Below are 22,244 nucleotides of genomic sequence, written 5' to 3'. Positions count from 1 at the left end.
CACCACCAACAAACACAACACAGAGCTGTTAAAATCTTACAGCGCACGAGCCAAACATCCTGAGAGAACGCCACTCTCGCAGTTCACTAATGAACACCTGTGTAATCTGATTGTGTTCACTTATCTCACCAGCGGTGTTCAGCGTGTTTTTTTTTATTCATGGTCTCCGAAGGCAGCAGCTCCTTATCTACCAATCAATCCCCTTATCGCTAGCAGGGGGGGGGGGGCTTTCATCACCTGAGAATCATCGCCGAATCAGCAGAACTCAACACTGGTCACCTTGAAAAGAAATGGCAACAGGGCCGGATGAGGACACGGAGGTCAAGAGACAATCGGCTCACCCTCAGCATTTCTGATATCACAACCAGATGTGAGGAAATGATAAAACCTCCTCACTATAATTAATATTTTTGATCGTAAATTACTCTTTCAAAAACCAGACCGTCTGATAATGTCAAACTGGAGCGGCCACTCTGAAAATAACAGTGGGAGAAGGAAACTGAAAAATGTAATTGCACCCTTTCAAAAATCCGACGCTCTGTGTTTTCATCATTCCGAGGTCATTCCCCGAGAAGACGTCACAGATGTGGAGTTGGGGAGAAAAGAGGAGTTTGATGTTCACTCGTTCACATTAAAATGGCGTTTGATGTCGTTTTTGAAACCTCAAGTTTGTCATTTTATCTTCTTTATCTGCAAGATTCACTGGAGACTCTGTGTTTATCAGCACTGAATTTATTTCATGGAACAGCGTTATTGTTATGGGGCTTTTTTACCTTCCAACTTCTTTAGCTGAAATCAACAAGCTAACGTCCGTCCATCAGGATCTTAAAATAGACAACGTGTATTGTGCAGAGTTTTGGGAGCACGTCTGTTGAACCTCCCCAGGATTCCCTTCGATTGATCCAGTGCTGTGACACGCTGACGGGGGGGGGGGGGGGGGGGATTTCTCCCTCCTCCGTTTGCGTAGAAATAAATCATCCCTCCTGACATAGAATGGAATTTACCGGAGATATGGAAAATCATTATTCAATCCTTGTCCTCGTTTATTACCATTAAAGCCAATTCTGTTTTCACTGCCTTCAGATTTATTCCTTCTGATCCGTGACAGTCGCAGGAATTTATTTCAGAGTAAAGCGTATTTTACGACGAGCCCGTGCGGTCGGCGGTGTATGAGCAGATTGATGAGCTGTGTCATGTGACTGGTTGGGACTCGGAGCTAACGATGGTTAGATGTGTCACGTCTGGTCATTTCTGTGATGGGTCGGACGCCATTCCACCAATGACAGGATTGGAACAGTCCGAGCTACGTCCCCCGAAGGCTGCACTGGCGGACCGTCAAGAGAGAGGGACTGTCAGCGCCCGGGAAAGGCTTTGAATAAAAAATAGAGAGAGATGGAGAATCCCACCCGTGGTGAAAAGCACCGCTCGGGGCATACATCCCTCACACATCCAGCAGAGAATGAATCCGCCGCCGCCTGATTTGTGCCTAATAAAGTTGTCACATCCTATCAGCGCTCACATCGACTACAGAACGCACAGGCCCCGAGTCAGGGCTAGTCAGGGGTGATCGGGGCAGCTGGCAGTAGACAACACCTCTTAGTGATGGATGACGGGAGAGAGCGCTGCCTGATGGGAGTGAGGGCCAGATGATGGAGGGTGATACGGATGAACGGCGGACAGCCACTGGTGTCCCTGCCCGATTTATTAGGGGCTGTAAGCAACTGAGAATTACAGTGATAACCTTGCAACTTCATCACGGAGTCCAGAGTGAATTCCTTTTAGAGATCCGTGCGCTTTCTCTCCGAGCGGCGGAGGATGTTCTTCTGGACTGCGGTGTCTGGAAACCCACGCTCGATATGAATGTGGGTCATGTCAGCGGGCGTCTGCTGAGAACAAAGGTCCTGTCCTGTGCCCGGCTAATTCCCTTATGCCCAGACAGCCATTACGGAAGGCAGTTTCTATGGCCTGACCTCTAGAGGGAGGCAGCGCGTCCGCCCACGAGGGCCAAGTTCTGCTCCCCCTCAACACAGAAGAGTCGAACTCGGACAGATCAGCGCACGTCGCTGGATATGTTGAGAATTAGAGGTGTACATTTATTGAAAATAAGACCCAGGTCGTTAAAAGCCTCAGGTTTTCTTTTAAGTACATCCGCTCGCAGCTTGTGTGTTTGATTTCAAAAGATCCAGGAAATCAGAGAAGAGCAGTGTGTTTGTGTGAGTGTGTGTGTGCAGGTGTGTGTGTTTCCACAGGCAAGCTGTCCAACAATATGTTAGTTACAGTATGTTTGCAGCTATATCCACCGTTAACTGTCCTCATGTAGGAACGCTGCTTTATCTCTGCATTGCAGGCGGTGAGATTTCTCTTGAGATTGTGCTCCGTAGCCTTTGGGTCTATTGGACGGGAAATTATTTAGTAGAAATGTTTTTCTCTGCCCTCGAAACACAACGCGCTCGCCTGCACTTTCCAGTTTTTATTACTTTTTTTTTTAATCCCTGCTCTGTAAATTCATCAGAGAGAGGGTTGTGCGTATTCCCCCCTTTATCGAAACTTTTGAAATTGTGCAGTTGAGAGAGCAGATGATGCTCCGCTCCTCCATCATAAAGCCTTCCCAGTTTAGAAACCATATTGGCTCCATGTGTAATATCTGGGTACAACAGGCCAGCTGTAGGTCTGAATCAATCACGGCTGGCGTGTTATAGGATGGAGTTCTGGAAATTGCTTTCAACCCCCCACCCCCCACCCCCACCCCCAACCTGGTTCTTCTGCATTGAACCTGTGAGGCGACACAGATCTCAGCAACAAGTTTTTGGTTGTTTTCAGCCAGAAACACCCACAGATGAACACAATCAATTTAAAATCTGTTATATTCACTTTCTTAGTACATGCCTCTATGTCTCTATCTGCACAAATTCTTTAACCTTCCACTCCAGGAGCAGAAATTGTGTGATACGTAATCCCACCTCTTCCTCTGAGCAGTATTTTATTAGTGCAGCTGCTCCAGTGACCCCACGTTCTGCCGACTATATTAAACTCATCACATTTTATGAGCCCATTATGTTTTTAGCGTGTGAAATGTCAGATATTTCCCAATGAAGCCTCAAGGAATCATACTGTTTTTTAATATGGTATCACTTCTTTTAAAATTGCACTTTAGATTATTCTCTGCTGGGACAACAATCCAATAACGGGCCTCGTTCTCATTCAGGCACAATTACCACAACGCGGGTCCAAATTGTCCCATTTCAGCTTTGAAGCATCAATTATCACGTCTTATTGAAGTGAATGGACGGTCTCAATCCTCAGAGTCCTCAAATATGAAATTGACTTTTTTACAGAAGTTAATTATGTCAGTTCCTTTATTTTTTACATAAAATCATTGGTGAGGGCAGAGTGTTCTGTGAGTAATGGGAGAGTGCGAGTGCGCTGTCAGCTCAGGAGTATGTGAGTAGCACGGGGGGGGGGCGGGGGGGGGGACTCTGTTTTAGTTGAGCCCCTTCTGGACTTTTTAATGGACACAGTAGCATAATGTGGTTCTGCTGCCTGAGCGGCGCTAATAGACTGAGAAATGGAGGTGCCATGCTGTCATGCCTGTGGATAGAATTACTCTAACCTTTCTGTCAAGCGAAAAAAACTTTCACTCCGGCGTCTGCGTGTGGAAAAAAAAAAGAAAATGGTGCCACTCACTTATATAACAGGTGCATATTTTGGCCACATTATCAGATACAAGACTAAAGTGTTTGGGCTGAAAAGTGCATTTTAAACCTCCAGTATCCGGCAGTCCACTACAATCCAGTGTATATCTCTGCCAAGGCCCTGCAAAGATTCCATTTAATTAAAGTTGCAATAAAATCCTGTAAATATCCTTGACTTTTTACGCCTGAGTTATTCCCTGAGAAATTAGGCAAAATGTTGAAAGAAATATCCCATCTGGAAATCAAAAATAAAGTGATCTCCACCCCGCCAACTTTTGTTGAGATCCATTCAGCGTTTTTTTTGCGTCATGCAATCAGTCAAACGGATAGGAGAAAAAAAACTGCTCAATTTAGGTAAATATCATCCAATGACCTTTCAGCCTTTTGAAAGATGAGTAAATATCTGAAGTAATTCAATTTTTTGCTCAAAACACTTTTGAGAAAACTTAATGAAATCCCCTAAACCGAGAAGCCCGGAGTCTATTGGTATGCGGACATCATCACGGGCATGAATAGTTGGGCTGCGATTGATTTAAGCCGCATATGGAGGTATAATTACCCATTCTGGGAGTCGTCTCCATCACACAGTATGTCACATTAGCATAACAAGCAGGAGAAACCTGGCCGGTAATCGTCTGTGTCCTGACCATTAGGCTGTAAAAATCTCCAGTATACACTTGCAGGACAGTTTTATACTCTCACATAAAGGAGTTTTAATACCTGTGCTTCAGCGGCTCACTGTGTAACATGGAGTGTGTCGGGGGGGGGGGGGAGCGGTTGAATCTCATTAGTGGTATTTTATATTTTTCATCCTACTGCCATATTGAATTTTCTCGAAACGGTGTATTTTATTGTCCTCTTCATCCTCGGGACGGATTGGTTGTTTCCAGGGGACGGCTGATTTCATGTAATGATAGCGCCACAACACTTTCGTCATCACCAATATTTCAGGGGAGGCAGGAGAGAGTTGGTGAGGATAGCAGGGAGGGAACCTGAGGGGAGGGACCGGGCTCCACTGGGCTCCATCGAGACTCCACTGGCGCCTCGATGGTGAAAAAAGGGCCGCTCTGTGGCATTGAATTTGTTTGTTCTGCCCTTGACTCTTCACAGATCAAGGTAAAGTAATGATTGTTTCTTCCTCCCCCTCCCGCCACGTTGTCTTCCTGCGGCCGATCAGCTATTCGTCAGGGGCTGATTGAGGAGTTCTTCAAATGGCCGATAACAATAGAGGTGGCCCTGGAAGTGCAGATTGCCTCCAATGGGTGCTGCGTTGAACGCTTTGATTTCCCAAGTGCCTCGGAAATGGTGGTGCACGAGCCACACTTGGCTAAAACCTCATCAGTCATAAGGACCACTGGTTCTCCAAGGTTTTGCCTCCACTGGCTTATACATATGCATGTACATGGGTTCCTCATTGATCACAGCCGGGAGGTCAAAGTGCAAATTCAGGAGCAAAGTCTGAACACACATCGTCTTGTTCATTAACGTTACACGGGATGCCACAAGGTTCACACCCAGGTCACCTGACTAAATAAATTAACTGTGTAGTTCTCTTTTTCTTTTCTGCAATTTCAATGTTACATGTGCAATCCTGTTATACTGCCATTCACACTGTATATATTCTGTTGACATTTATAATTTTAAATGGTTATATTTCCTCATTGTTTTATGATTACTTATTTATTACTTTTACTGATGTTTCCTTTATTATGATCCTCTTCACTGCTGTAACATGACACATTACCCCGTAGGGACTCTAATAAAGGAGAATCTTGTCCAGTCTCACCTGACACGTCATGTTATGTTATGCTGTTTCTTAAAAATATTGACAAGGCTAACGATACACATATTTAACTTAGTATTAGTCACGACATAAAATCAAATACAAGACAAATTTTCAAAATAAGATACGCCCCAGGTGTCAAATCAAGAATTTTAAAGGAGACATTAGGTATGAATAGAATCATATGTCATTAAATGCATCATGTAATGTAATGTAGTGTCCGTGTTGTGGAGGGGTGGCAGGTCCCAAATGTCTTTTATATACATAGATACATTAGCATTTCCTTAAATTTCCCTCAGGATCAATAATATATTTATCCATCTAAATTCTTACACTTAAATTTGTTATGTTAACTCTGTTATTGCGTTAACGTCAGCAGGTTCTTCTGGTGATGGATTATCTTCTGGTTCTCTCCTCTGCTGAGTTCAGCACAGCAGTTGTTGCTGCTGGTGTTCACACTCGTCAATTTTCACAGCTACATGTATCTGTATTATATACATGGGGAAAACAATAATGTTTGATGTCACTGTTGTGTATTGCTGTTTTTGTGAGGTTGATACATTTTCTGGCTTGGATGCAGACTCAAATTTTTCTTAGTTTATTGATTTGCTATATTTGTATTTTTACTTTTTTGTCTTTTTGTGACGAATGCATTCGTCAATCTAAATTATGAACACGTCACTCGACAGCTGACGCAACAAGAGACAGTTTCCTTGTGTTCTCTTGTGAACATAATTTAGCAGAATTACCTCACGCCAGCAGACTGTATGTAAATAAAAAAGGAAGTGTCGGACCACAATATCAATTCCGCCCTGTCAGAGCTATTTAAAGACACATGAAACTGCGGCTTTGAATGTTGCAGTTTCACACAGCAGGATGTGGTCTGTTAAGTCATAATTGGGTCAGGTTTATGATCATGTGAACAGTTTCTAGTTGTTTACACCTACAGGAAACATAGCAGCTACATTTTATATGTTCCGTTTTTATCTAAAGGAATTTAATTGATTTAAATGGTCTTTCTATTATCTGCCTTCACTACCCATGAACATAACATAGAAAAAAGAGGAATAAAATATTTGTAATGTGTCAGAGGTTGTTCAGAACCTGATCTGATGATGAGAAATTGTTTTATTACAGTTGTGTCCATTATTAGATACAGCGATGCGTTACATGCCCATGAAAGCGTAGGAGTTTCCCCTTTTACACGAAAGTGCCAACATCGAAGCTGCGAGAAAAATATTGTTCACTCGTTGACTTTATTCAGTTAAGTGTGGATATAATAACAAAAAATTACATGTTTATCTATAATATGAATGTTTGAAAAGTTGTTTGTGTGTGTTTTTAAATAAGAAGAGCTGAAAACTGGACAATCTGTCTCTTTAACGTCTGAACCTAAACGCAGCATACAGCTAATTTCCGGGTTGGGCATCGGAAACACTCCCGTCTTGTAAAAGGCGGACCCCTCACCGCTGCTTCACCTCTCACAACTTCTCCACAGCCATTTTTTATCACCTCCGGGTCCCAGCTTCTCGCTAGAAGACATTTTAAAACTATTAAAAACAACGTTACATTCATTTAATCCCGTCCCGACGACCGAGGACAGCTACAGAGTTCCGGCTCCGGCTAGCTAACTTTATAGCATTAGCATCCAAGTTGACAGGGAGGAAGAAGCAGAGGCAGCACCGGAGCAAAGACACAGGACGATGGGCGACAAAGAGCTGATGTGGGCACTGAAGACCGGGGACCTGGACGAGGTCAAAGCCAAACTGGAGACGGTAAGACGGGACAACATGTCACTGGTTGTCCGGCGAGTTGTGTGCGACCCCTTGTAGCTGCGGGTAACTAACGTCAGATGGTAGGCTACTAGCTAGCTAGCTAACGGTGGCTGGAGTTGGGTGTGATGTTTTGCTAATTAGTTATTGTGACATATGAATAATTATTGATATTGTAGGACCCTTGGCTGTTTAATAATCCCCTTTGCAACAGCATGTGTTTATTTTTGACTTCACAACAAAGCCAGGACGCCAGGTTAGCATGGTTAGCCTCGGCTAGCTGCCACTGCAGATAACAGGTAGTGGTAGCAGAGGAGTTTAGCTAACCTGCTCAGCTCCAGCCCCTTTTATAACAATCATTCATTAGCGTTGTGCTTTTTAAAACGTGTTGGTTGGGACCATGAAGCTCAGCTAGCATCATCACACTGCTCAGCTAGCAACCTGTTGGTGAGCCAGCTAACAATAGCATCAGCTGGTGCACACAGGGAACAGCTGGGTCTATTGTTGTGTTAGCGACAATAGTCTCCAACAATACGTGTGTTGTTGGACAATGTTGTTATTATTAGCAATGGGGGGGAGAGGGTTTCTGCCAACGCACGGATACATAGGTGTTGCTAATTGCTAGCGAGCTAACCGATGACTCGGGCCCGGGCAGTGTGGAGGTAACGCTGGGTGGGCGGGGGTCGAGACCAGGCTACTTCCATGCTAGCATCATAACCTGTTGATGGGAGGCTTTGTGGTCGGTCACACCGATTTCACAACAGAGGTTTTAAGTGTCTCTCTCTTCCCTTTTTAAAACAGTAAAGCTGGATTCCCTGCTGCTCTTGGAGAAGGCCACAGTCCTACAGTCAATTATTGTAAACACATGTGGAACATTGGATTATACTCTGTTTGTACTCGTACGTAGGAGTTGCACACAGTCGTGCTCCATAGTCATTTCTACTGTATTTCTATTATTGAAGGTCAGTCAAGAATCCAGTTATCTTTCAAAATTCAACCAAATTAACTTAATAACTCGTATCACACCCACAGTTTCGTTTTCATAATCATCAATCAACAGTCTGATGTCCCTTAACATGTTAACCACCGGAGGGTTTTACTTAATTTATGCCACTGAAACTTCTTTCAGACATGAAAGCTTACATTTCCTTGCGAGAATCTAATGTGAGAACCAGTTCTCTCCGTGCATGTTTGTTTTAAAGTGTATAAATAATTCTAGCGGTCTAATAACCTTTTATGGTCTTAACCTACATTCTCAATGTGACACTAAAGCTTATATTTTTACCACAGAACCATCATAGATTTAATTTTGCGGCGACTCATAACTCGTTTCCTCATAGTTTTCCTAGTTCCCATATTCCAAAACATACATATTTTGTTGAAAACAAATAGTCTTGTCAGGTGTGGTTGTTGTTCATAAGCTGCACTACAGAATGTACAGGATACACCTGCAGGTTAGAGACAGGTGAATAGACCCCCGAAAAAGGCTTATTTAAATTACAGACCACTGTGACACACAAGTAATCAAGTCATGATTACAGTGGCTGAATTGTTGCACTTGATATTCTTCCATCATCACGGAGAATTTTCCCAATCACAAGGAGGGTTTTCTCATTTCTGACGGTTTTATTACAACTCATATCCATTTCATTATCTAGAGAAAAGGTCTGGGTATAAACAATGGCAGCTTCTTATCCCTGTTCTATTGCCGAAATGAAACTATTTCGATTTTTATCAGCCATTGGAATTGGAGTCGTTGCAGGTAATATTTCAACCCTATTAGAAGGGGGCTGAGGTTCAATATCCATCACAGCTAATGGATTCAGTGGAAATGAGTGTATAATGAATTGTCTTCAGTGTGTTGTACTTGACCTTCAGTGGATTTAGTGATAAAGGTGAGCGAGAGGCAATCAGAGTCAGGGGGGGGTGCAGTCACAGACATGAGGAGGTTCTGTGTCATCACATCCATTTGGCCATTGGAAAGGGGGAAAAAGAAATAAGACACAAGGGAGAACAGAAGATATAATAAAGAATATTTGTCATTGAACATACAAAGATTTCATCTGCACACAAGATGGACAGGTAAACTGTCAGGAAGTGAAAACTCATTAATTCAACTACCTTAAAAAAGTAAGAAGGGAAGTTTCATTTTTTGACAACTTGACACTTCCATTTAAATCAAAGCATTTGTCTTTCTTGTTACATGAAAAATCGGGACATAAAGGTTGATTTTAATAAAAGAGGCTTCACACGCAAAAGGTTTCAATTAGCCTAACTCACAGTTAAGTTTTTCACTGGGTACTCTTGCATTCTTCTGCAGTTTAAAGACATGCAAAATATCTTAAATGTCAGCTGGGATGGGCTATAACCAAATCACAGGTGCTTTTCCTGCCATCACATGTCAAAACATCTAAGGAATTCAGTGTTAGTTCCACCTCCAGAGTATCAAGTAGACACATTTATATCACCTAACTGTAATGTTTATATTCAGACCTGGGAAATATGCTAGTTTTTATTTGAAGTAGTAACATGATAGTATTACAACTAGAAATCCAGATCAGGTCTAACACCATATCAATATGATATTAGAAGGGTGGGAATCTCTTAGCTCTTTTAGATTCGATTATAAAACGATGATCGATGCATCAAAGAAGCGCTTTAAAAAAGTATTTTAGAATGTTACTCTTATTACAATTTCTTCTCCAATAATGAAGTAAACAGTTTGTTGTGTGATCAACTGCGGGAAGTACATCTCACGTGTCTGCAGCCTGTGTGTGTGTCTGCCCGTCTCCGTCACTGGTAACCACATGTATTTGGTTATTACTCGATGGTGTAAGATCAAGAATCCAGATCGTCAGCTGTGTGCGTCTCATTTTGTGCAGATAAACTACGTGTGCACGTTTTTAAATACACTCCTCTTAATCTCTAAAGCGACATAACAAACACAAAGTAAGCGTCAGTACTGTTCACAAATAACTGCAGAGAAAAAAAGATTAATTTCCCCCTGTCTATAATATTGACAATATACATTGTCTCTCAAGTCGACCATTGACTCTTCCTTGCATTGGCACCTCAGCTTTATTTGATTTGCTCTGTTGTCCCTAAGGAACCAGATCTCAGGTAGCTCCCCAGCTGACTTTTTTATTATGAGGGTCTTGTGTAACAAGGTATTCCTGTTTCTCCCGGGGACTTTCAGCAGATTCTTCTATATTCTCTTACTTCTGCTCTGCTAAAGAGACCAGATATCCCCCCCCCCCCTTTTTTCCCCGTCTTCATGCAGACGGTTATTTAATCAGCATAGTTTTGAGAAAAGTTTGAACTTTCAGCCGCCGCTGTGATTGATGTGTCTTCCATTAGATATTGTCAGTGGAGTGCCGGCGAGTACACACTCTGCCGTGTGTGTGGTTAGTGTGGTAAGGGAATTAAAAAGGGGGGGCGTTGAGTGTGTCTGTGTTTTCTCCTGGCTTCGAGGTTGACAGTCTGACATCTAACGGTGCCACAGCATCGAAGCGAAGGGGAGAGGATGGTGTGCATGTAATTGTTTGACACTAAATTTCAGTGGGAGCTTGTATCAATAGTGATTGTTCCTGTTCTAGGTGAAAGGGACCACCCCCACCCCCCTTCAGTGCATATTGTTATGCATAGTGTTGATGTGTTACACCACTGAGCTTTTTTCAGCCCTGGCATGTGTTGTTTATCTCTTTCCAGGCTGAAGATGCCAACCGGACCCTGGAGGGAGGGAGGAAGCCTCTGCACTATGCTGCCGACTTTGGTCAGACAGATGTTGTGGAGTTCCTCATTTCTAAGGGAGCAGATATCAACGTAAGCACAACAACATCCAGCTCTTATCACAAACTTTTTTGTATTAATTTTCCTGCTGCCCACGCCTTCACTGTCCACAGTCAAACTGCTGGATGTTATATGAGCTGTATCAGATTGATTAAACAAAAGCAGGCTGGCTGTTAAAACCAGTTGTCATATGCTATTTCAGCCATTGTCCGTTCTATCATTCAACAGTTGTCTAGGCTTACCAGAACTCACATTTAGCCTGATTGGCCCCCCTGAGCTTCAGTAGTCTGTTCCGGTGTTGTGCTTGGAGACTGATGTGCATCCACTCAATGAGGAACTTAATAATCCTTTTCAGCATCTGCAATTTGGAGAGAGCTCTTTTGCTTATAAGTGCGAAACCCATCTCTCAAAAGTTTTCAGGGTGCTTCTAAATGATCACGGCACCCAAACAACCAAGGTGCATCTCACCCCTGGTTTTAGATTGGCTGAACACAACAAGTCATCATCATAAGATCCGCTGGTCTGGACTTCAAGAACTCAGGGAGGGAAATTTGTACCAAACACTTCTTTGCCTCGTCTCCCAAGCACAAAGATGTTTGTATATTTCTTTTGATAACTGAATCATCGAAGATATAGTGTTGAAGTGCAGAGCACCTCTTTTATAATGTCTAGACACAATAAGAAAGTAAGAGAAACTTCTCTCACAGGAGGTAATTTATTTATTTATTTTCATAACAAATCTCTGTATAAAATGTTTCCCTCTGTTTTCCCCTCACGCCTTTCCCCCCCTCCCGCTTCCTCCACAGGCTCCTGACAAACACAGCTTAACTCCACTGATCTCTGCCTGTTTAGAGGGTCACATCTCCTGTGTCAAGGTCCTGCTAGAAAAGGTTGGTATTCAGATTTGAGAATGCATTCATGCGTGCGTATACATGCATCTGCACACAGAAGTGCCGTGGTGCCCTTCACCCGTCGGTGCATGGTGAAGTGTCAGAGGCTCCATGAGTGCTGATGAGGTAACTCACCGGACAAAAGGCCCTTTAACACAGTCCCGTGGAGGCTGTGCTGGAATTTTCATTGAGTGGCAAACAGTTTTGCTGCTGTTCACTTGTTTTGTGTCTGTGTTTTTGAAGCAGTTTTCATTCACGGGTCTCCATGTAAATGTTCACTCCATCTTTCTTCTCAGCCTCCCCTCGTTGTTTTGCTGCGGAGCGATCTTAAATGCTGCCTCTGTCAGACAGATGCACGAGAGCATGTGCACTCACAGTAGCGGCTGTGAGCTGAGATACAACACCGTGTCAGGCACAGCTGGCATTGGTTGTTGTTTTGCAGCTGGAATACAAGCATACCATAATAGTTATCTTTAGGAAAGTCTGTGCCTCTTTTTGCATGTTTGACTTTGAATTACAAGCACACCATTCACATGCACATAAATGATAGATCTATTCATCTGGGCTGGTGGAGTTGTGTTTCTCTGTAGCCCGGATGAGCCAGTGGAATTCACGGCCCCGTGGACGATCAATGTCACACAGAAGAGGGCCCGAATAGCTGCTTGTCTTTCAGCACCTTTTTGTTGGTGTATTTGTGTCTGACACTCAACTGTCATCAGTCAAGAAGTTTCAAGAGAACAACACAGGTGTGCACTGGGTAGCCGATCTGTAGCTAAGCTCACGCTTATTTGCATGGTTGTGCTGTTGCAGTGGAGTAGTCCAGAATGTTCAGATTTAGAAATGCAGGCTGGTTTTCATCTGCAGCTGAAATTGCAGACAAAAGCCTCTTATATGAGCCAAGCTGTTCAATCAGCCGTCACTTATCAATATGTGTGAACTCTTTAAAAACGTGATTCAAGAGGCTCGCCAGCACGATTAAATTGCATTAGTATTGCGTGTACGTGTGTGGCCAGTCAGTTGTGTAGTATGAACTCATGACTGCATGATCACAACACATTAGGTTGCGTAGTCTGACCTTGCCATGAGTTCTTTGTGAATGGTCATGGTAAAGCTTCATAAAGAATCAAATATCTGTTTGAGGTTTCACACTGTACACGAATATTACGGGTTATTTTTTGCTTGAAACCTGATAATAGCACAAGGTCAGTATCACACCGAGAGTTACGGCTACAACCTAGACCACAGCGTGATGTAATGTAGCTGGCCTGCATTCTTTAAAGGCTGCTGCAAACTGAGTTATGCATATGGGGAAGATATGAGAGAGATATATATATTTGGGGGCTTGGGGTAAGTGAGCAGCTGTCTGTCCCCAGCCAGGCTAAACTGGGGCAGAGTGAATGAAGGGTCCTCTGTAGAGCTGTTTCGTAGTAGCATCATGTTAACTCAAGAGAAGTAACGTGATGAGGGAGAGGCATTCACAAGCTCAGTCACTTGGTAGATAAGGGAAGTCCTTTTCTTTTTTGTTTACACTATAAAACTGCAATGCACAATTCAGGAAGCCTTTTTCAATCAGTTCAAATGCACTTAACAGCAAAGGTTTAAAAAGAGGAATTAGTGTAGTGTGTAAAAAGGAAACAGAGGAGAGACACTGAGGTGGTACTCCACTGCTTACTCATTCCTGTTTGCATCGGCTGCAGTAATCCTCACTGCTCACAAACACGGCCGTGGCATCGACCGGCCAGCAGCTTGAAGTTGACCAGCAGCTGGACTGCAGCTGGCTATTTGAGTCAGCTGTTGATCAGCTCTGTTGGCTCAGGGATAAACTGAAGAAAGCAGCGAATGCCAACGGAGAGAGAAATAAACGATTCAGTAAAGGAAAACATTCAAAAAGTATTGTGGTTCCTTTTTTTGTTTATCTTTTAATTGTCATGCTGATTCCTTAATCAATATTTAAGTTTACTAACAAAGGACCTAGCTAGTTAGCCTGTTAGCATCAGTGCATGAACCTGAGAGCTGTTACTTTGTTCAAACTGCAGCAGGAAGTCACCAGTTTGTCACAGTCCTCACGTTGTGGCCACGAGTTGTCAGATGACCGTCAGCAGAAAGTCAAACTGTGAACACGAAGCTTCAAGTTCAACATGAACACTTCAGTCCAAGATGTGCAGGTGCTTCAGAATAAAAGAACCAGTGCTTTCACTTTGAGTCATGTCATCACACAGTAAGAGTATTTTAACTCTCTGTTAATAGTACTGTGTTAAACTTACCGTGTTTTATATGAACTCTATTAAAACTGTACTTTATATAACTGGTATAAAACTTCTATAATGTCCCACAGCCTACTGACCTTTTCAGTATTAATATTTTTTCATTAGCATGGATTTAAGCTGGAGCCGAGCAGTTATAGTAATGATGCTGCTCAAAGCTCAATGACTGACTGTGTCTTATCATATTCTGAGTTTCCTGAAGTATATGTCTCAATTTTGTGCCGTATTGTGTTAAAAAAACACATATTGCACTTGATTGTAAAATGAATATAAAACTGATAAGACTCCGTTATTGACTGCATTGATTTTCCTCTATTTTCTGCCACGAGTCACATGTACAGTCACAGTACATCCTCTTGAAAACCAGAAGCTCATCTAAACCTGAGATAGGCAGCTATGCAAGAACAGTCCCTGCACTGGAAATGAAATGGCCTTTTAAAAAACATTGGTATCAGATAACGCAAGGCAGGCAGCTATAGCTCATCTGAACAGGGATTATGCTGGGATGAGAACATGTGAACTAAGGCATTGGTTTGCTCCTCTCATGGCTTTGGACTCATCTCCACTAAGTACCAACAAGGATTAAAGGCCAATTTATGCCTCTCCGTTATTTCTATTACGGACAGATAAGACTGCCCTATCCGTCGTGAAACGTCCTCTCCGAGCGCCTCCGACAGCTTTTCGTACACGTCTGATTTTTCTAACTATCCGTCTTCATTTTGGAGACCCGACGGACCGCTCTTGGCTGTGATTGGTCCGCGAACGACATAATTTCCGTATGACGTCATTTCCGTATTTCCGGACCTCAAACTTTCTGTTTACTTGTAGCAACAAACACGAACACAACTATGATTCTACGATTAATGTGACGTGTGTGTTAAGCCAGCGGAGTTGTCCGGCTGACGGTGGCTCGTTAGAGCACTGAGGGCATGTGTGCACGGTCACATACGGTTATAACGAGCTTTCAAAACGGCGCTAGCAGGCTAGGCTAGCGGGCTAGGCTAGCCACCATGCTAACTGCGGTGGTAACAGTGCAAGAACCCGCCGTCACGACTTTAATTCCACTTCTATCATGACACTGTTTCTATAATACCGTCAGGTTAGAAGCAAACACTGGGTAGTAGTTAGTGCCGGGAGTCCCTGCTGACTGTGTGTGGAAGCTGGGGGGGAGCTAGGTCCGGGTAGCTTCTAGCTACATGTAGCCTCAAGCAGATTCAAGCTGTGGAATCAGCAACACAGTTAGGAAACAAGACCGGGGAACCGCTGCGCTAAGAAACGATTACATCAGCATCTTGACACGCTGGGTGTCACTTTATTTAGATCTGTTAGTTGCCATGGTTCAGTGTGTGGGACGCAAGCTAACATGTCAACAGAGACACGTGGACTTCTTCTTCCCAAATGGGGTAGGCTTCTCTGAGCTCTTCTTCCGTTGCGCCACCTATGGGTTTGGCGGGGAATTGTTTTTAGACGGATAGTCGTCGGAGAAGTAAAAATCAAAAAGACACTTTGTCTCCCGCTGAGACCTCTCCGAGAAACGGATACGTAGAAGTATATAAGAGCCTTAACACCCAGATGCAGCCAAAAGGTCATCAGTCACCACCGAACAATACCTCAATACATATCCCCCTGACAGCTCATGACATTAGATGAATAGATTGTCCCAGAGCCACACCATCAACTGGGCCGCTGCATATCCACTCTGTCTGGCAGCACCCAGTGGATAAGAGGAGCCCACTGAGATTACCGATTTGTTGCCATTGTACTGTCCGACATTCTTGTGTTGGCAGCAAAAATGGCTCGGTTCCCTGTTGCATCATGGGAGCTCCCCCCTGCCTCCCGACTGCATGCTATGCTGTTTTCGTCAATAAATTATTTAAGGCCCCTTAACCCCAATAGGTGACCCAGCCGCAAGATCCTGGCCAAGAGTGCTGACTACAGCCTGTGGAGGCCAGCCAGTTAATTTGAAGTCAACAATGAAAGGGCACAAATGCATACACACATGAATACACACTCTTACTCTATAAGGAACTGTGTACACACTTCACTGAGAAGAAATGCAACATCGCTTTGTCAAGGCAGTTCCTTTTTGTTGCCTTTTCTTTATAACCCGACCCTGTAAGGTCTCTTTATTGTTCCGTGTGTGTGTTCTTGGTACAATGTAGGAATTTAACCTTTCGCTTATCATCGTACTCCTCAAAAATACAGTGAACGGTTTATTAGTTATCATAGATATCATCCTCTTCTTCGTCTTTTCGTACGTGTACAAAATAACTCAGGAGTGTATAAATGGTTTTTCATCAAACCTGGTGGAAATATAACTACACAGGGTATCTCCAGATGATTGACTGGGCTGATTTAGTCAAAGGTCATAATCATCAATAAGATGGTCAGACAACAAATTTTTCAACATATTGCAAATAACATTTGTAGAAATACAATTTACAGCTTATATTGAACAGAAAATGTTTCCCCGTCATACATGAGTCCAGATAAGTGATGTTAATAAGAGATAGTGACATAACAAAGCTATAAAGATATAGTGTTGAATCTAGGACTATAGTTATTCTCTATAGTGTGCCCTATGGAAGCAAATTTGTGATTTACACAAAGTCTATCTATAAACCAGAAGAGCGCTCGTAGAGGACATGCCCTTGGCCAAGGCTAACACCCTACCTTGTAATGCTACAAGGAAAGAAAGTTAAAAATTAAAATCTTGGCTCTGTTCTTTTATTCAAATCCCCCTCAAACATGTATTGGGTTCTCGAGTGAGTCGTGCCCCATCTCATGGAGATCGGTTCAGTAGCTTTTGGGTAATGCTGCAAACGGACAAACAAACAGCCTGCGATGCTTGAAATAGTTGCTGACAAATTCTGTCAATCATTCAATCAATGACAACCAGAGCTGCTGATGTATAACTGCTTGGTTTTATAATATTTGCCCTTTCGCAGGTCACTAGTTTGGCTTCTGCACGCAGGTCAATAGTCTGATCGAAGCGTTGCATTTCAAAAAGGCTCCGAGCAAAGCTTTGGCCCAATATTTTAAACCTTGTGTGTGTGTGTGTGTGGAGACCTTTCAGTGCCATTCACCGGTGGCTTAATGAAAACTTAATGGACACTTGGCAGGTCAGTGGCATTACATTACTGACCCGGTGCTTCTTTGTGTGGCTCCATAATCCAAGATGATGATGCATCTTAGTTTGGCTGCAGACACCCTGGGAGTCTATTCTTACTCATTAGGCTGCCTCTTACTTGGCAAGTGGCTTCTCTGTGACTGTGTAATGTTTGGACAGTGAGGTGTTCATAAGAGGTCATTATTCAAGTTGGGGGGGGGGGGGGAGCTCATTACAGTAAGTGGTGTCAGGAGGATGCCACTGAGCTGCACGGCCATTGGGGAATATCATGGAGAGTTCTGAGAGGCAGTAACAGGGAGGAGGAAGATTTACAGCTATTATTGTAACTCTGCCATAAATTCTCATAGGGGGAATCAATGTGTTGCGACACCCTGCGATAGTTTTTAGGGCAACATCACGACCAAAAGGGAAGGATCATTGCGAGACATGGTCGTACACCCAGGGAGTGTAATTGAGTTTGTCAGATAGATGACTTGTTTGCTCCCAGGCAGTCGTGATACTGATGGTGAAAAGGTTCCAGGGTCAAGGTGTACAGCTGTTTTCTGCTCTTTTAAATGAGGCCTGCAGAGTGGGATGCCAGGTCTGGTCTTGAACCAGTAACTAATGACTTCCCCCAGCAAAGTTTTAGAGACTGCTCTTATCAGAGAAACATTAAAATGTTATCACAGAAAAAGGAGAGAGGAACTAGAGGAACCTGTCCTGTATCTGGAAAAAGACAAATCACCCTCTGAAGGAACCAGCTGAGTATTTATAGACATGTTTAAAGGAGTATGATCTGGAACACATCCCCTTAAAAGATAGGCAGTGTAGATGATGGATGGATGATGGTTTTATTTTTTTGGAAACCCAAAACTTCATTAGGAAACCTTCAGAAATTACTCATGTTTCCTGGATTTGAATCTGAGATTTATGAAAGCTCTGAGCAGTTTAAGACTTCTTACAACTCCATTGAATACTTGACGTTTTTATTATGAGCAGGAAGATTAACAATCTCGCCGAGGAAACTCCAACTTGTTTCCACTTAGCTTTTCTCCCCCACAAACTAATTAAAGAGGATAGTGAGTTAGTGGGTGACAGGGGGATATTTAGCGTGACTTTAATCTTCTCATCAACTCTGTGCCCCAAAATACTAAGTGTATTTCCGATGTTAATTTATTTTCTTCTAAAATATACTATATGCACGTATGATCCTATAAAATACACTTTTGGAGGACATGGGACTTGAGGTCACCGACAGCTTCAAACTTCAAATGCTACACAACAGGTCTCTAATATGACTGGAGTGTTGACTGGTGCAGGCTTCTTTCCACATGTGAAGCTGTTATGAGTTATGAATTGTCAAATTGCACTTTGCCTTTTGTCCTCTCAGCCGTTGGAGATGTTGGATCTGTCAGGTTACCCGCTCAGCCCTGGTAAATCTCTCTTGCTCAGGGTTGTGCTCTGTTGCCCCCGGTGCCGGTGGAATTTGCAGGCAGACGACCATCTTCACACTTTGAGGCCCTCAAACTGGGTCACACTGTTATTTCTTTTTTCTTTTTTTTGAAGCCCTGTTTCTCCACGCAACAATACACTTCCTCAGTCTTGACTGTGTAAGCCCTTTGCTAAGAGGCTAAAGTTGGCAGGCCAAACAAAGGGACGCTTCTCCACAACAGAACCCTCCACTCCTCCGCTGCCCATTAAATCTGTTGTCGCTATATGTGCATTCAACACGTTGCCCGTCTCATCCCTCTCTCTCTCTCTCTCTCCCTTTTTTTACAGTTGTTTTTGTCCCCAGTAATCCGAATGATTGCGCCCACTCCCATCTCTTTCACATTCACTCTGTTATCCCTCGGAGCTCAAATGGATTTGTGTCTCTGCTTCTGTTACTTTTTGTTGTTGTTGTTGCGTGTGTTCCCCGGATGAAGAGACGCTGACAAGCAAGTGCTTAGTGACTGAACTGACGGGGAAATAAAGGTGACAGACTTTTCACCTTAATTGATTTTGTCACACATGAGGGTTCAACTGTTCAACAAGGAGGATTTGCAACCTTAAGAACAATATTTGTGTAGACTTAGAAAAGCAAGGGCTAACCAGGCCGTGGACCAACACGTGTAAACCAACAACCATTTCAGGAACCTGTGTTCTAACCCGAGGAACCAGGGTCAAAATTCAGGACAGGCTTTCGAACACCTGGGCTAGCTCCTCTTCCAATAACGTGATTAGCCCGACTTTCTTTTATTAGTATTTCTGAAATAATGATTTATTAGTTTACCACATGTTCACAAACAGAATTATACACAGCCTTAACAAAAACGACAACATCCATGACTGTTTACTCGTGTGACAAATTGTACATGCTTGTCATTTCTTCCACATCCATTTCAAGCAACCCTCCAGTCTTAATTCCATTCTTCCAACTCTTTCACTACCATTTAAAATGTTTGTACTGGTCTCCCATTGCCTGCTGGAATGCCTATTGTATCTGGACTCGCCCCTTTTATAGAGCTGGTGAGATGATTGTCAAGGGCTTATGGGAAATGGTGTTAATTAGAGGCAGATACAAAAACAATAGAAAGATGTGGTTTCATTTGATCTTTCATTGTGCTTTATGGCAAATACTTTTCCCCCTCTGGACGGCCGCCTGCAGTGCAAATTTGCATAAAGGAAACAGAAAGATGCAAAAAAGGAGAGAGAATGGGACAGAAAAGGAGGAGCTGAAGAAGTTTTAGCTCTGGATTGTTGTGGCTCCTGAGTATCTGGTGTTAAACGGGCCTGGTTCACACAGAGGTCTGCCTTTCACTTTAACCCCTGACCAGATGTGTGATGCGTCTTGTGTGCCCCTGCTAAGCATATTTAATATTCATGTCCTCTCTCTCCACCGCAGGGAGCTGACAAAGACTGTAAAGGACCGGACGGCATGAGTGCCTTTGAAGCTGCCGAGAGCGACGCCATCAAGGCGCTGCTCAAGTGAGACCCCGTAGTGCGGGAGGTGGCTGGACAGGTGGGTGGACGGACAGACAGATGGACGCAGTGGTCCCCAGATAGAAGACGGACGCTTCACTTTTACCCTCATCAACCTCTGTCTCCACACTGCTTTTGTCTGTTTGCTCCAGGGTCATTTCCTCTGTCCTGTGACTTTCCTTCCCCCCTTTTTTAAAAAAATGTTTATTTTCCACCCTCCAAGTTTTTTTTGGGATAGGATTTCTCTCTTCCTTTGGCCTCCTGTTTGTAGCCATTTAACACAAGAACAGTAACGTCTCCCTTGGGGACCAATCACCGGGGGGGGAGCACTCCTTACACCCACATCCTAAAACACTGCTGACTAGATATGAAAATGTAACGTCAAACGCAAAGCTTAGCACTTAAATCCACATCACTGTTTTGCAGTTCAAGTAATCGAATGGTAACAGATCAATCTTGTGTTAATATTATTACTACAACTCCACTCTGAGTATTTTTAGGGCCAGGACTTAATCTCATGAACAGTAATTGCACTGTACTATACTAGTTATGTTGAAAAGAAAGGTTTTAAAGTTAAATTATATTAACCTTTCATTGCGCGGCCTCTTCCTCACTGTTGATTTCATTTTATTAGAAGAAACTTTAGGTCAGAGAGGTCCAGAGGTTAGATTCTTCTTTTTCCACTTGGCCCAGGATCACTTGCATATCAAATGGTGTTTTTGTTTTTTTTGTTGACAAATCTTACGTTGGTAGTGCACAAAAGATATTCTGTATTATTTGACCAATCACCATGCTGGCTAACTAGAAAGACTTGAATGTTGCAATTCTCTTACTGGATCTGTTTTTTGATGCATTCATAACATCACTTTAATAAGGATGGGCAATTTTAAGAATTGGGTTTATTTTGTCGCCCCTTGGAGTGAGATTTCAGATTCTTCTTTTTCGTTACCGCTTCTCTGTGTGTTTTGTAACCGAGGGGCTCTGAACTGAGGGATAACGGGGGGTGGGGGGGTTTGTGTTGAAACTGGATGATAGGGGCTGTTAGTATCCCCCTGGCCTTGGATTTGGTTACCCCCCCGCCCCCCCCGGCCTGTATCGCTGCATGTCAAAACGGCCTCTTGCTTTTACGCTAAGAAAACGCTCGCTGTCCCTTCTTGTTTGCTTTCAAATGAATTACTAAAATGTAATTGAGGTTTAAAAAAAATAAAAATTAAAAAGATGCTCTTGCTGACTTTGTTGTGACAAAAGGTCTGTAAAAATAGAAATAAAAATATCTCTAAAACTTTGTTCTTTTGAAAAGGTTTCTTCAATCACACGTGTCCACGCTCATCTACATATCACAGTCATCTAGAGATCTCATGGTGTTAGAGGTCAAACCTTATAATGGAAGCTTGTCTCCACCAGTGAAAGAAAAAAGATGAATGTTAAATCAAAATTGTGAATTTCCGACATACTAACTTGTTATTCTGAGATAAATCCTTAGTAGTTATTTTGTGTTAATATGTCGTTAATTTGTTGAAGTGTCTCCTAATGACTTGCAGTGTTTTCTTTCTTATCAAAGTTGTGTTATTGTTCCTCCATCCGCCCTGAACCATCGCACCAGATGAATAACTGACGACATTTCAAGGGACTTGATGCTGTTTGACAAGTTTTACTTCTGTTGCCCTGGGCGATCTAATCAGTATTTGTGAACCTTAGCAGCTCCGTCCCAAACAAAACAAAAAAACACACACTAATCTGTGTTGTCACACTAATCCACTGCCTCGAGGTGCTTTGTTATGAATCACAGACTGACTTTGACTTCCACTAGATTCTTCTGCATTCAAATCAGCTCCGTTTTCTAATAGAACAGTCAGTTCTAATACAGGAAGCGCGACACTATCCACAGGAAATTACAGAAATCATTCAGTATTGTCACAGTCAGTTTCATCAGTCCGTTCTGTGGGTTCACTGCGTCACACATTTATCTCCTCATGAGGTGGAA

The 22,244-nt window shown here is 43.0% G+C and overlaps 1 protein-coding gene across 1 annotated transcript; it reads left to right on the top strand.

The window, feature by feature from the left end:
- The first annotated feature begins 6,905 nt into the window (after window positions 1-6,905).
- Window positions 6,906-21,545, top strand: mtpn (myotrophin). Its single transcript, XM_061067876.1, has 4 exons — window positions 6,906-7,250; window positions 10,956-11,069; window positions 11,843-11,926; window positions 20,184-21,545. The coding sequence occupies exons 1-4, from the start codon at window positions 7,179-7,181 to the stop codon at window positions 20,268-20,270; spliced, it is 357 nt and encodes a 118-aa protein (XP_060923859.1). The 5' UTR covers window positions 6,906-7,178; the 3' UTR covers window positions 20,271-21,545.
- The last annotated feature ends 699 nt before the right edge of the window (window positions 21,546-22,244 follow it).

This window comes from Limanda limanda, chromosome 1 (genome assembly GCF_963576545.1).
Source record: "Limanda limanda chromosome 1, fLimLim1.1, whole genome shotgun sequence".
In the NCBI taxonomy this organism is placed as follows: Eukaryota; Metazoa; Chordata; class Actinopteri; order Pleuronectiformes; family Pleuronectidae; genus Limanda; species Limanda limanda.
This window is presented reverse-complemented; position numbering and strand designations above follow the sequence as displayed.

Coding starts and splice junctions, on each gene's coding strand:
- mtpn (XM_061067876.1), top strand. CDS start 7,179: ATGGGCGACAAAGAGCTGATGTGGGCACTGAAGACCGGGGACCTGGAC. Junction 11,070..11,842: donor CTAAGGGAGCAGATATCAAC/GTAAGCACAACA, acceptor CTTCCTCCACAG/GCTCCTGACAAACACAGCTT. Junction 11,927..20,183: donor TCAAGGTCCTGCTAGAAAAG/GTTGGTATTCAG, acceptor TCTCCACCGCAG/GGAGCTGACAAAGACTGTAA.